Source organism: Daphnia carinata, chromosome 6 (assembly GCF_022539665.2).
Source record: "Daphnia carinata strain CSIRO-1 chromosome 6, CSIRO_AGI_Dcar_HiC_V3, whole genome shotgun sequence".
Taxonomy (NCBI): Eukaryota; Metazoa; Arthropoda; class Branchiopoda; order Diplostraca; family Daphniidae; genus Daphnia; species Daphnia carinata.
This window is the reverse complement of record NC_081336.1, coordinates 3,368,748-3,384,579: the sequence shown is the minus strand read 5'-3', so window position 1 is coordinate 3,384,579 and position 15,832 is coordinate 3,368,748. Positions and strand designations below refer to the sequence as shown.

Sequence of the window (15,832 nt, the reverse complement as noted above, 5' to 3'; positions counted from 1 at the left end):
ATCCAGTTTAGGGCGATAGTTTGCGGAATGCAATGAGCTTGTGTGCAAGGTTTTCTGTGTCTGACGCATAGCGTATAAAAATTGAAAACGAAGTTTCAACAGTTAACCCATGACGGTAATCAAATATACCACTATTAACACTTTGCTATTTTTTATGTGTCCCCATTGTTTCCATGAAAGATTGTGCAAATATTCGTTCACGGTGATAAAAAAAACAAGTTGGTTGTTCTCCATTTGCTTAGCAAAAGTGCATTAATGGCCCTTTTTGAATGCCAAAAGTTTGTCTAAGAGCTTGTTGATTAAACAAGCGTATCAACCGTGCAGGTTATCGGTGATTAGTCTATAATGGCCACAAATTATCTTTCGGACCAAAAAGTCGTGTTGATGTCTTTCCAAATACATCAAATTACCGCTGATGAATCCACAAACTCGTCCTGCCGTCCCACTCTAATCCAATTCATTAAACAAAAGATGCAGGTGGAGGAATGAAATGACAAATTAGGCACACCATTTAAGTCAACGGCAAAAATAGAAAATTGAATTGTTTTTACTGGAGATCTCCATCAACTCCTGCACATCTGGTTTTGTTTTATTTATGAAGACTTTTATTCAAATAGACAAACTCTTCTTTTTCAGTTCTTCTGAAGATTAGAAACGTCACTATTAAATGGGCTTAGCTAACCTTATCAAATCCTTAAAACATTTCTATATTTCTATAGAATCAGTTGTATGTCCATATATTTTTCCAGATGCGTTTGTCGAGCTGATTAGTAAGGATATCATTGGACATGTGTGCTGAACTCTGAACAAAAGAAAGAAAATTCTACGTAACAAACAAGAATCAAACGATGAATAGATTAGCGACATTTCCAATTTGAGGACAAAGTATCAATGATCTCTCACAAACAAAACTTGTTATTCAATTATCTGTCCAGTTGCCTAACAAGTTTGTTGGTTCAACAGCATTCAACAAATTTTTCCACCACTCATCATACTTTTTTTGTTTTGTTGTGAAATATATATAAACAAAACAAAAATGGTGGCACCCATTTTCTCCTATACGTGACTCGTTTAAATTTTTACAAACGAGTTCTAGTTTACAGAGTACATGTTGGTATTAGTCAGTTTCAAAATGTTTTCCTACACCGACTTTTACGAAATGCTGCGATGCCATTGAGACGAGATTCAACACGAATAAGCTCATCGTCGTTGCCTTATGCAGTTTCAAACGAACGCCATAGCAGCCTATCACATTCATGGATCTGGTAGCCATGTATTTTTAGGAATATAAGGGCGGGTATTCCTCCTGTCATTTCTGCATATCTAATCGAATTATATTGAAACACAATAAATAAAAAAAAAATACGTATGCAGCCCTTTTTTTTAAAACCTGTAATCAATGGATTGTTATGGAACCTTTCCCCCGATGCATGGAAGAACAATGGCATCACTTTGTGCACAACTGTACAGTAAAACAGGCGGTCACACCATTCATCGATTGAAAACGGTCCATTCATTCGACTGTCATTGATCAAAGAACTTTAAAAAAAAACCTTTTACGGACACGTGTACACCTTGTCACACCTGTGATTTCTATGTACTGCTTTTTGAATCAAAGGAGAGAGCAATGACTCGACCATTATATGGAGATCACTTTCGAAAGGCAAAAAAAAAATTGCTTTCAACAAAATGTTGGAAAAATCAAAATGGAATTGAACTAACAAGAAATATTTATAAAATAAGCCTTGTGAACATTCACAACGTCCTGTGACGCGGAGAGTTCAAAGTTATTTGAGAACGACAGAGAAGAATTTTGGCAGGTTCAAAGAATTAATGACCGCATGTTCTTTTGCTGGCTTTCTCTTCCTGAAAACAAAAAATCCCAGTTTGGGAATGTATAAACACACACAAACTATATGGAGACCTTCATGGCGCGGTGGACATGATGACAACATGTCACGGCCCATGATATGCGGCTCTCTGTAGCACGAACGCAAGACAAAAAAGAATTCCATATATCCAGCAGCTGCCGCAGTTGTGGATGTAGCCATCTACTTATCTAGATGGATGAAAACTGTGTACACTCTTTTTCTAGTATGTTTATGTATGTGTACATATATACCTTGAGTTGCACGAGCCCAATCAATCTCTTTTTGTTTCCATCCAGGATGTATATACAATAGAGGTTTCTTGTTTCATTAGAAGCAACAGCGGGGAATTCAAATGGCATATGTTGCAATGCACAGCAGCAAAAGTGTACCACGTCCAGCTGCTGCTCCCGTAAGACGTTGCCACAATCAATCTGCGGCGGAGACCATGAAAAATGGGGACCACGTCCGCTTTGAAATGTGATATTTCAACAACAAAAATATTTTCTTTTGTTTCTGTATTTACTGTGGATTTTTTTTCCCCTACGAATTTCGTAAGACGCTCATCAACCAGAGTTGGTGTGTCCTTTTTTTTTTTTGGCGAATCATACTTTGCACTTATAACACACCATTTCTCAACCGTGTGTTTACTTTGCGTTTTTTTTTCCCGCTAGTGGACGATGATGATTTGCATATAGCTCTCTTTGTTTGACAACGTTTGAAGCATTTGAAGATCTTAATATGGTACGATGAAAGCGCGTTATTATTTTAACGTTTTCTATTTTTTTGTCTGGAAGGACTCTCGGTGATTGGGAATTTTCAATTACAAATTCGTTGAATTCACGATTGTAAATGACTCCCGTAACGCCAGCAGCAATCACGATGAGTGTGACCCTATCGACGAACACAAAAAAAAGTAATGGACTTTCGTATATATGCAAAGTTCGTGTTGCAACGGCGGGATAGTGTTATATACGTTCACGATTTCGTTGAAACGTGACAACGGCACGCGCAGACACACACAACTCCTATCCACAACAACCATAACATACTGAGTAGCCTCAAAAGTGGTGTATACATCAAGACAAGCAGATATGCAAATGACCGGAGCACTCTGTCCAGCATTTTAAAAGTGGAGAATCGGAGCAGACATTTTAAAATGTGAATAGAAACTTGTTGCGCTCTCTTTTTGATTCTTTGGAAACTACGCGACGTGTCTGTCTCAACCTATAAATCCAATCGTGAACTCACATGACCGTAATAATAACAATCTCTCCCTATTGTCTCATCCGTACACGTATATACGCTACGCTGAGTATTCCGGACGTATATCTAAGCGTATTGAATCTGTGCAGTGCTCCATATCAGCGGTACTGCATCTGCCTAATTATAATGACGGCTCGAATTATCAAGGAATGTTTGGGTGCATAGACGAACGGTAGACGGCAAACCTGTTCTGCACGTTCATTAGGGTCAACCAGCTGTTTTGCGCTCATTTCCCTTTTGTTTTTGTTTTTTAAGTATCGTTTGCCTTTATAGTTTTGTCGACTTGTAGACTCGCTCAAGTGCATCATGCGGTTTTGGCCATAAACTGTACAGCTAACGACCTCTTGAGCGTTAGTTGGCCAAAGTAGATATAATAATAACGGGAGTATTGCGTGACACGCGTTTTTTTGTAAAGGCATTCATCAGCAGTTTTTTTTTCTATAAAGAAAATCTCTGACAGAACAAGACAAAAGAATGGAGCAAAAAAAAAAAAAAAAATAACACAGTTGTTGAAATCAGATGCTCAAAACGTCCATTAAAAAAGAAAAATGAATGAAATTTGGACTGCGGGAAATATCCAGTCCGCACAAGCTGAAACGTATTTTGTTTGCGCATGTATAGTTATGGCAGTATGTTCGTGATTATCTCAATAACGCCCTTAAAAAAGGAACGGGACGTTTGCAAAAATGACGCAATATTTCAGAAGGCGAACCGCGTACGCCGCGTGATTGTGGCTTTGCTGTTTCAAAACAAGACAAAAATGTTTGTTAATGATATTCTGAATTATTATTTATATTCAAACGACGTGCGCACATATGTATGCACAATCAAGGAAAAACAATGGAAGAAACCTGCACACCTTCTATAATACTTTTTTATTCGTTAAATTCTTTTATTCGTAATGCCTTATACGGAGACATCGCAAACGTCAGACACCTCCTTTCTTCTCCCGTTATTTAAATGAATGGCGCTGCTGTTTGGTGAAGGAAGAATTATCTTTATGTATATGAGCTTGTGTATAGCTTATATAGTGGTGCATTTGGACATATCCATGCGCCCATAAGTGTTCGCTTCGTTGGCTTTCTGATTTCGATAAGCACGTACTTGTAGCCCTTTAAGTGTATAAAAGAAAAAAAAAAAAACATCACCTGATTGCGCTGAACCATCACGGTGCCATCATATTGTCTTTTTTTGGTCAGAGTCTGTGTAGCTGGAAACATTGGACGAGTTGGTTATTTAATTTATGAAAAGAAAAATGCTTTTAAAGCGCAATCAAGTTAGCCACACCCATTTATCAAATGCCAGCGTTGAAATAAATGGGGGAAAAAAAATTATTAAACGCATTAGCGATGCTTCGATTTAAAAGCGAAATTCTTGTTTCAAAATTTTGAGTGTGAATTCTTCTATCTCCTCCCCAAAAAAATTCTTACGGTCAGCAAATAATTTTGAAAAAAAACGAAGGGATTTGATGTCCATGACGACAACGTCTATCCACTAACACGCCCCTGTCTGCGTTCAAATAGCTGATGACGCTCGTAAAAATGCCCGTAACACATGGCCCGATTTGAAGTGAAACGCTTGGTGTCTAGTCAAGACAGCACCTCCTCCTTCTACACAAAAATGTATATGTAAATGATGATGAGGATCTGTATATACACATACTGCAAGTGGTGATGATATAATAATCATATGAAAACGAGCAGCACCTTAAAAAAAAATGGTATGCGCAGTTACGAGAGCTTATTGTTTGGCCAGAGTCAACACACACCTTTGCACATCACCAAATCAACGTGGCTGAATCAGCACTTATTATTCTGCCCCTTTTTTTTCGACAACACAGAGACCCGTGAAGAAGAGAAAAAAGGGCTGAGAGGACCGTGGAAAATTCCTCTGACTTTTCTTCTTGTACACGACGACTCCATTATTCCGTGAATTCTTTTCCCTTTTTTTTTCCCCTATTATCTTTATGCCACTTTAAAATGCAGTTCTTCTTGTTTCTCCGTTTTTCTTTTTGGGTTGTTTCTCAAGTGGGAGACAAAGATGTTGTTTTCAAGCGTTTGTTATAGAAAAAAGGGCCACGCGTTTTTATAGAAAGTCGGCGTATCAAAGAACCTGCGGCTTCCATGATGGATTGGCTCGCCACATCCATCACGCTCCAATCGATTATATACCCCATCTCTTTTCTGCTGACCTCATATCCGCAAAAAGCCCCTCCTTTATTTGGATACGCATATGTTATTAAGGCCCACATTTTATTTAGATAAAAAAAATAAAAATCCTCCGCAATTTTTTGTTTTTCTTCTTTCCAACATATCGGAACTGTGCTTTGAATTTATTATTACGAGACCTCAAAATTTACAGCGTCTCCTCTCTTTCTACAACCAGGACTATTTTTATGGCTATGTCTTACCGGACGGTGTCAACTCATTAATTCGCAGCGTCCCAAAAAAGTCAAGAAATAAAGATATATGCATATAAATAGAAAAAAACAGTGGAAAAACCACTTAAAAAACAAACAGCCATCAGAGACAAGTATCAAGGATAAACACTCGAGATATTTCGAGTGGAAGAAGCAGCACACATTTGTGCACGCTAAAAACAACCGCGTCATCATCCCACCTATCTTTTCGTATACACACACACACATTATAGTGCTCATTTGATCGTCGTAGGTAGAAACACAAGTTTTTTTTTTCTTTCAAAAAGAAAACAGAAATGGAAAGCTACATTTTTTTTTTTTAGACAGGAAAAAAACCGAGCATGAGACGTGCGGAATGTGATTTAGAAAGATGTTGTTTGTCCTATAGTTGACTCTATAGCGCTATACGTCGGGGATGAATAATGGAAAGTATGCGAAGGTTTCGATCTCTCCCGAAGAAAAACAATCGTCGCGGAATTTGTTTTTCTCAATCCATCGTCCAAGCGAATTTATCTTTAAAAAACAAAAATTCTCTTTTAATATATAAGCGCGCTATACAGTCGTTTTGCATATAGCCAAGGCACATTTAGTCGCCATGTCTCGAATAAGAAGATGGGGCTGCTGTTATAGAAAAGCACCATGCGAGAGATGCTCGGCTCGCATACCTAATGACACCCAAAGACTTGTGTGTCTGATATACATTGACCTGCCTCTACCTTGACGTATTGTTATTATATTACACAGACCTTTTAAAGCCCTTCTTTTTTTTCTAAGTTTCACAGACTTCGGATGATTGGTGGAGGCTTCGTTCTTTCTAGGGGAAACACGCAATAGAAAATACAACATGATGAGTCTTAAAGTGGATTGTCTAGTCGCCTTTTTTCCTTATTGTTTTGAGGGAATTTGAACAAAAAAAACCCCAATCGGCTAAACGGATAGGCGTTTTTTTCTCAAAAAAAAACGAATAAAAGTCAGCGTAACTTTTAGTTTCAAACTCGCCACATAATTTGTCCCATCACAGTTCACAGGCAAGCGCATCCATATTAAGAACACAAACGGCCATATACTCTTTCCTGCTGCATATATATGTAAAGCAAGCCCTTATTAACATACACAGACACACACACAGACACAGCCTGTGTATATTTATATGCTTTCTTTTGGCCACAAACTAACCTGAAAATAGTGTCTGCTATATAAAGAGTTCCATGTTAACAACAAATTAGACAGATGTGGTAACAGGATACGTCACCCACCCAGCATCAGAAAACCGTTCATCACAATTTCTTCCTTTTCTTCCGTGATGATATCCTCTAATCGAAAACGGCCGGGCACAGGCTATTGATCAAGGTCTTTTGTAGCTGTTGCCTTCAGCCACATTATTCCCGAATATATCAACGAACTCCGCCTACCCCTTTTTTTTTCTCTCTCTACATTTATGCAAATGTCCGTGTAAAGACTAAAAAACAACGAAAAATTATTCGAAAACGATCAGCCTCTCTTTTCTCCCTTTTTTATTGATGATGATAGGCAAAAACTCTTATCAAAATAATAAAAGAAAAGGCTCAACAACAAAAAATATATTATTTAAAAAAAAAAAGATTGTTAAGTGCTGGAAATATTCTTCTTCCCTACGGTGATATGGACGAACGAAAGCGACCAAACAGGGAAAAGAAAACGGCTCTATGCTATCCCCCGAATATGTCCAGGAGGTATTGTGTCTGCCCTGTGGGATGGTGTGCGCGCGCGGGACTTGAAAAACATCAGAAAGTTGGCTGCCGTCTAGGCCGGCGGACGCACGAATCGCTGGCTCCCCTTTTTTTTCGTTCAATTGCAAACTTTAAAAAAAAACACAATTCAAGAATTGTATAAGGTGTCTTTGTTGCGTTTTCCGTGTTGAAAATTTCTCTTCGGTTTCGTGTTTCTTGAACGCAAAAAAAAAAAATGTCTCCTGCTGCTACCTTAACAGGTGACCGTATTGGAAAATTTTAAACGCGACACAATTACAGTGACCATACGGGATTATAAAAAAAGAAAACAACTCTGTGCTCTTTGTGGTTACACACGTTCGACGACACCTAAAAACGGTAAGTTTTAACTTAGTTTTTTTTTTTTTAAAGGCTCTCATTTAATTGCGTAAATGATCGGGAGGAGGGGGACTGTTGTGTGGTCCGGAATGCACGGGAATAAAGCCAAAATATTTGGTGGCCGCTTTTGCGATGAGATGTGTGCCCTCTCTGTGTGGTAAATTCATTCGTTGACGTGCAAGAGATAAGCGATAAAAGTTATGGCTCACGATCAAGGCCTTCGAGTGAAGAAAACACACACAGCAGTCAGAAATAATTATTGGCAATTGAATGCGATTCAGTTGCGAACACCACTGTCAAAAATAGGGAATTATTTTATTTTATTTTTTTTTTTTTCAAAAATGATAAGAGCTGTCAAGGAAGTTTCTTGGTGGTCCCTATAAAAATGCGTGTCCGATGCGTGCCAAGAAAAAGAAATGTTTAAAAAGACGTAACCTACGTGTAATCACCGTTTGGAAACGTGAAAACGGACGCAACGTTCAAAACTTGATGCCCAGTAGCCAGTCTATATAAGATCTGTGCATCTGTTCTATAGGGGAAAATGCTCCTATTAAAAGACTGGCTTTTGCCAAATGATGGATGGTTTCGAACCCAACCCACAGCCAAAAGATTTCAGACGTCAGATTCGATTCATTGATTCGTAAAAACAGCTCATGTCCAACTCTCTTAACGCTATATTACATTACACGGTTGTTGTTTTTTTGTTTTTTTTGGGGGCCCCTTTTTCTAATACATCTCCTTGGTTTTTTTTTTCCAAAAAGGACTGGCGTATTCAATTAACTTTATCAGATGAATGTTCGGCGGTTGTACATAGAAGGTTTTTATTTCTTTTTGAAAGTTTTCCCTTTTTTTTCGATTGTATTTATCACCTAACGTCAATGTGAATCGGTTAGAGAGTGGCAGCTGATGAACACGTCCGGAAATTTTTTTTGATTTTCAAAAACGTTTTGTTTCTATTTAAAATTAGAAGCAATAAAATGTGAAAAGACGGGTAAAAAAAAAAATAAGGCGCGATTGTTCCGCTCAGTGCCGGTGTTTGCCTTGCCGTCTTAAATTAAAGTCAAGGGGCGCTGGTTGACACATGTCTAACCCACCCCTTTTTGAAAAAACCAATTCAAATTCTCCTTTTTTTCCTAATGTATTTTACAATAGACGTTGGAAAAAGAATTTTCTCTTTTGTCTTGTTTCAAGTCGTATTTTTTTAATATCAAGAGAAAAGAATTTATCCAGATAACAAGAAAACAATTCTGAAATTAGTAGACGGCAACCTCGCAGCAACTAAATTGTATTCCGGTTTGTTCTCCCCCCCCCCCCCTCTTTGTTATGTATATTTATATATACGTGATGACGATGTTGTTTCTATTCCGAAATTGAAATCCAAGTTAAAGAAACAAAACAAATGGTTTGAACAGAAAAATACCTGGACGGAACACCTGTTCTGTATGTTATCCGACAATAACAGAAATATTTCATCCCATTTTTTTTTTAATAGAAAAAATTCCAATAAGAATATTATCGGCCATTCCTTAAAAAAAAATGACATTTCGAGAATAAAATAATTGGTTTGGGCTTCACGTTTTTTGTTTTCCCCCCTTACATATTTTTAACCGATGGGAAAAGAATCATTTGTTTTCCGATTGATTACGATCCCCCATTTTCCCATAACGGTGTTATTATACAAGCTAGGACCAATAGATTTGAAAAGAAAAAGATGGATTTTTTTTCATCAATAACCAATTCGATACGCAATTGGAATGCATAACGGAATTTTTCAATCAGTTTCTCTTTCGCTCCGTGTGTGTCTGCCACACATATGTCTCTATGTACATCAATGAGAAAAAACATATATATATATATCGCCGGGTGTGTATAGCTCATTAATATTCACCTGAGTGTCGATCGTGCTGTGTGGCCCACTGTGAACCCACTTGGCACGCTTCTCCTATACCTTCCTATGGGGCTATGGTAATTTTACAAGAAACCGTGCCACCACATAGAGGGAAACATAACGCCTTTTTCCATTAACCCGCCACGGTATGATGCATTTTCAATACGTAAGAAACGAGAAAATTTTTTCCTTTCAAACGCATCGTTCCATCTTACCGCGGTTTATATTGTTGTTGAATAATAGACGACTCGTTGCTTTATTGTTACGTTTCTTCTATTGTTGGGAGGAGAAATTTCGAACGCGGGAATTTTAAGCTCGACCTTTCTGCCTGTACAAAAGTCGAACAAAACGTTTGTGTTACAATCACTTTCCCTCGATCTTATTTTGCCTTTTATTTCTTTCAAGAATAAGCGACAGATCTGTAACTATACAGCAGCTGATAGTTTATTATTCACGCAGAGACAGTCAAAACTCGTATTGTCTATCGATTGTGGCCCCCACCGTGTTTCTGTTTCTATCCATTGATAAAAAAAAAACAAAAAAAAAAACAAAACAAAAAACAAAAAGGACAAGTTCATTTTTCCTTTTTTGGAAAGGTGTTCCTTTTGCATTGAATTTTGTTTCGTAAGAAAAAAAAACTAATTCATTTTTATTTTTTTTTTTGGACCGTGTTATTCTACACCCTAAACAAGGGCAACGTTTTCTCATTTGGATTGTGGTTCCAACAGAGTTGCGTCTAACTCTAATATACATAATGGCCTTTAAATCAAAAGCATCTGGCCAACAGCTTTGGACATGTCTACACCTTTCTAACACGTTCTCCAACCTGTTGACCGGTGCAAATCTTATTCAACTGCTTTGTTTTTTTGTCTCTCTCTGAATAATTGCGGTTCAATTATTTTTCGTAACTGACCATTATTCAAAATATCTGTTCACATTCAAAGAAAAAACGTAGGTGGTTGGAATTTTTTTTTCAAGTTTTTCGTTTGTTTAAAGCATTTCGAAACGAGACGATCGTTTGCCAAAAGATGTTCGAAAAATGGCTGTGGGATTCGTGACAAAAATGTATGAGCTTGTTGATGGTCTTGCACGGTCTTAAACGCGGGGCATTTTTGGATGAGACACGCATAAAAAGAAAATCAGTAGCGGAGCACAACAAAGTCGAAGAAAATAAAAACGAAGAAAAATAAGAAACGTCAAGGAGACAAGCCCACCCAGACTCTCTGACTTTTGAATTAATGAGAGACTTTTTTCCTCTTGTGGAGTTGCAAGAATAAGGGACACGAGATTCTTACCACGTATTTAGCCCCCACGCACAAAACACGCAATGTTCCACTCGACGTCCATACCGGAATCCGGATCGAGGAAGGTGCCCCGGATAGAGAAACGACCCGTCACTCACTGTGAAGGGCGTACATGTAACCGAGTGGGGGCGGGGTTTAAAACAATGGGAAATTGGGGGAAGCAAAAAAAAAAATAGTAATGATGAAAATAAAAATGGAGGTTGTGTTAATAAGAAAAAGGGGATTATTTTGGACCTTAACTGTTACCTGTGGAATAAAACAGTGCAATCACGGAACAAAGCAATCCGAGAACGCCCTTTTTGAAAAATGGATCAGCTGATTAACAAGTCCACACATTATGCATTAGAGAAGTTGTCGGTGTTAGGATGATGACGTGTGAGTTTGTAATGGAACTACGCATCGAGTACGGCTTGTGATTGCCACATGCTTAATATATCATGCGTAGGCGAACCATGAGCTGAGAGCACCTGATTTGTTTGTTTTTTCCCCTTGTTTTGAGGTGTGCGTCAATCATAAAAAATGAATGGGGTTTTATGAGTGCAGACTACCGTTGTTTGCTCGCAAGTTACTTTGGACTGTTGGTACTTATTGTGTGGCATTAGCTTTTACGAATGCACAGGGAAAGGTCTCTCTTTTGAATGAATAATGTATCCGTATCAGTAGTTCCTGAGGTTACACTCACGTTCGCCAAGTTATCCTGTTGTTTTTGTTGTCGAATTGAGAATATCGACTGCCTGCAGAGTGCAGCCATCTAGCGGTCAACATTTTGACCATGTGGAACTTCCAACGGCCATTGAAAACAACGATAAAAATTGAATAGTTTTTCGACTTGTTTAACGTTTATAATGGATCAGAATATTTAAATGCTTTCGATATGTCAATGGCAGACATTTAAAAAATTTTTTTTTTCAAAACGGAATAAGTGAAAGACCAGGTCTCCCTCCCCCTATCATGAAAAGGAAAAAAAAAGATGGCCGAGCCCATGGATTTGAGCTGCTGGGCAGAAGTGATGGAAAAAGAAAAAGGTCGAATTGCATCCATCGTCCTTTCCTTTCGGCTTTCAGAAACACATTGTCAGGGTCCCACCACTTGTGCATCCTGTCTCTTGTTTCATTTCTTTTGTCTGCAATTTCTTTACTCCGATTTTTTGTTTTTCGTTTGGCAACCCATCAAAAGAAAAGAAAAAATGGCCGACATGTTACCATTCTTACGCTGAAATGTCCGTTTTTTTCTCAAATTATTTTTAAATTCTGCGAACAAGTGGATACACGTAGCGTTAGAGCAAAAAAAAAAAGTAGATTTTGAAACGAATGTGGGTAAACTAAAAAAAAAAAAAAAAAGTAGAACAGCTCAGAGAGGGAAAGGTACTCGATATGCGAGGGATAAAGGAAAGGAGATGTTCGAATTTCATCTCTCAGATTTCGGTTGAAAACTTTTTGAAAAGAGAATGTTGAATGGCCGTCCCTCCGGATGGCGCCAATCTTTTAAGACGGGATCTCTTTGATACCCACTTCTTTACTTTTTCTTTTTTAAAAGTAAAAAGTAGAAAAGCTTTTCTTTCTTTTTTTTTATTATTTCCTTGTTGCTGGACAATAGTATAAAAATATCGTAGTGGAACTTTGACCTCCCTTTCTTATTGTCAAAAAAAAAAATCCCCCCATTTCCGAGGGACAAGATTTTAATGCGATACATTTTTATGTGTTTTTTTTTACAATCACTTTGAGACTAAGTACTTCACTTCCCCTCCATTTTATTTTTACTTGCTTTTCAACCATTTCCTCCAATCGCAAATAAAACAAAGAAAAAACCAATGGCAGGTGAATATATTTTCGTTTCCGCTGAATAACTTGGATTTTTTTTTAAATTCATTTTCACGTTTTTTATAATTCACGTTTCTCTATTGAGCGAATTTCTTCTTCCGAATTCATGACGAAAGAAAAATGAAATCAAAGAACAATGGCCGTTTTTTGTTTCCGTACAAAAAAAGATAATTGACCGAAACTCACAAAAAAAGGAAAACAAATTTTAAAAAAGGAAGTAAAATTTCCTCCTTTATCCCCGTCTACCATGCCCCCAACCCATTACTTTAATTATTACCCATCATTTATTATCACGTGGTAAATGGTTGACCGTGTTTGCACTATTTGTTTCTTTTTCCCGCAATCAGCAAAATAAAAAACGTGATTTACAAGAAAGAAAGAAAAAAAAAACGAAAAAAGATTTTGTTTTTTTTCTCAAATAAAGAAAATGGAAGTAGGCGGGGCATGGTAATAGTCTGAACGTTTTAAAAACGAAATCGTCCGTTTCCGAATTTGTTTTTCTTCTTAAACTTTTATCACAAAAAACATTTCCAAAACGCACGTGGAAACGCATCAAAAATTAAGTTTAGCGTTTTTTTTTTGTTTTTGTTTGTATCCCTAAAAAAGAAAAAACGAAAACGGCCGTCATCGGATATGCCATAACCCGAGATTGAGGACACTCAATTGCGGAAGTTTCATTATTTTCTCCAGCCCGGAAGTGGTGATTTTCGTACACCCGTAGAGATCTGAAAAAAAAAACGAAAAAACCATTACAGCCGGCTGCCAAAAGAATGTAGAAAAAAAGAAAAAAAAACAATTGACCTATGCATCGTAATTTGCGTAAATGATCAGCGACGGCTTGAATGGACCGATCCGTTATGCGACTGCACTGGCCAATGTTGAGCGTCTGGAGGTCGAGCAGGGAAAGGGCCACGCGGATGAGACCCTCGTCCGAGACGTGGCAAGCGCTCAACGAGAGCTGTTTCAAATGGACGAGACCTTGAGCGACGTGAACGACGGCCGAGTCGTCGATCCGGTCGCAAAACGAGACGTCCAGCGACGTAATCCTCGAACCACCTTCAGCTAGGTAGGCCATGCCAACGTCGGAAATGTTGTCACACGATCGCAGGTTCAGTTCGCACAGCGACGGCATCTTGGCCAGGTACTTGAGACCGCTGTCGCTGATCGACAGGCAAAAACTCAGGTTAATGGATTTCAGCTGCTTCAGGCCCATCGAGACGTGCATTAGCGCCTCGTCCGTCAATTTCTGACAATCCTGTTGGGAATCATTTTCAAGAAAAAGAGAAACAAAAACAAAGAAAATTATCGCCTGAATAAAAACAGCCTTCGGGAGAGTCTCATCGAATCAACATTTTCTTCTCCTAATTCAACATCCCCAATGGAGTCAGATCCTTGATGTAATTAGAAAAGACGCGCATTTTCTTTTTGTATATATATACAAATATACATCTAAAAGAATAACAAAACGAAGGCCAAATTCGTTTAAGAGGGAACGAGTTCCTAAGTGAATCAACGTGAATAATTTCTAGCGCTAGTTGTCGATTCGTGCCGCTAGCAGTGCTGCAAACAAGTCTGTCGTCTGCTCTCTTTTTCACGTCAAAATAAGAAAGAAAAAACCCTAACCAGTTCTCCTTTCATCCCACCCTTCCTCTTGACCTTCCTTTCCCTTTTTGGAGTTTAAAAACAACAACAACAAAAGAAAAACAGGTAAATTTTGGTTTTACCTGAAGTCCGAGGTGTTCAAGGGCCAAATTGCCTTCAGCGTCCGAGCCCAATCCGGCCAGACTGGCGATGCCGAGATCGGAGACGTGCCAGCAGGATCGCAGGTTGAGGCTCTTGAGGGATTTGAGACCCCAGGCGATGAGCAATAGGCCGGCGTTGGTCACATTACAACAGCCGCCCAAGTCCAGTTCCTGGAGCTGTCGACAAAACTGAGCCAGTCGGCTGAGACTCGAGTCGGTGATTTGTTTACACAAGCTGAGATTGAGCCGTTTCAAAGTTGGCACATCGGCCGTCAGTGCGTGAGCGATGCCAATGTCCGTCACGTTGAAGCAACCGCTCAAATCGAGCGACTCGATGTTGGGCAGCCCTTGGGTCACGTCGCGAAGGCTACGTCTCAGCGACAGGATCTGGACCCGGCGGATGCCCCTGCGGACCAGCGACGGAAACAGCGACGGATTGGCCCGTCTCAGATGCAGTTTCGGCTCGCACGATCGCCACACAGAGCGATGATAAGCAGCTTCTTTCCAGCTGTGACACACTTGAGCTGCCCGGCCCCGATCCCTCACTTCCAACATGCCGAAAATGATGGCCAGGATCTCTGGGTAGAGTCGACTTATGTGCGTACGACGGTCGTCCTCGTCGTCTGTCGTTGTGGTTGTTTCTGAACAAGCTCCACTGTTGTTGTCGTGCACTTTCAATTGTTTTCTGTGGTAGTTGGCGTAGAACTCTGTCGCCTCCATTTTGATTTGATCGCAAAGTTTGTCGTTGTTGGTTTGAAAAAAAAAAAAAAAGCAAAACAGAGCGACGATGGCGTCTCATCGAGACGTGCACATGTTCACCATGGCGAGAGCCAGAGCCAACTGCCTTCTCTTTTTTCATCAGCTTCTCTTCTTCCTTCTTTTCTTAAACCACCCCCTCTCCTAACTCCCTTCTCTCTTTGCACCCGCTTACCTCTCCCCCCTTGGCAAGTTTCTTTTCCTTTATTTTTTTTTTCTTTCTTCCTTTTCAGTCCCCCCCCATCCGCCCTCCCTCCTCTGGCGGTGGATTCTTACAGTTCAAGATAGCTGCCACCAGAGGCGCTTTAGACAAATTCAATTCAATATTCACTTCTGCTTGAATTGATCCGATTTCAACGTGCATCTTTGAGCCTATCACTGTGCCATTTCGTTCAGTTTTATTCTACGATTTCACACGATAGTTGTTGAGAAATGATTTGCCTTGAAATGAGTTTGTGAATATGCAGTAATATTAATGGCGAAAACAAACAAAATAATTTAGAAACAGTCGATGGCACCTTACACACGCACACAGCCCCCCCCCCCCCCCTTTAGCAGCAGGTTCTTTTTTTTTCTTACCCTCCCTCATCCCGTCCTCAATTTCTCTTCCCGTCCTTCATTGCCTTTAGTTTCATTCGAGTCCCTTTCGTTTGGTTATCTCCTCCCTCTTCTTTTTTTTCAT

General features: G+C 39.1%; 2 protein-coding genes across 2 annotated transcripts in view; one reads left to right on the top strand and one right to left on the bottom strand.

Moving 5' to 3' along the window:
* The first annotated feature begins 7,421 nt into the window (after positions 1 to 7,421).
* Positions 7,422 to 15,832, top strand: part of LOC130689860 (protein Wnt-5b-like) — a 30,184-nt gene continuing 21,773 nt past the window's right edge. The window contains exon 1 of the mRNA XM_059495728.1: positions 7,422 to 7,640. The gene's annotated coding sequence lies outside the window, so the exon portion shown is untranslated. The remainder of the gene's footprint in view (positions 7,641 to 15,832) is intronic.
* Positions 12,563 to 15,225, bottom strand: LOC130689858 (F-box/LRR-repeat protein 14-like). Its single transcript, XM_057512797.2, has 3 exons — positions 14,377 to 15,225; positions 13,454 to 13,907; positions 12,563 to 13,377 (listed from the first exon to the last, which is right to left on the bottom strand). Exons 1-3 carry the CDS (start codon positions 15,112 to 15,114, stop codon positions 13,277 to 13,279), a joined length of 1,293 nt encoding a protein of 430 aa, XP_057368780.1. The 5' UTR covers positions 15,115 to 15,225; the 3' UTR covers positions 12,563 to 13,276.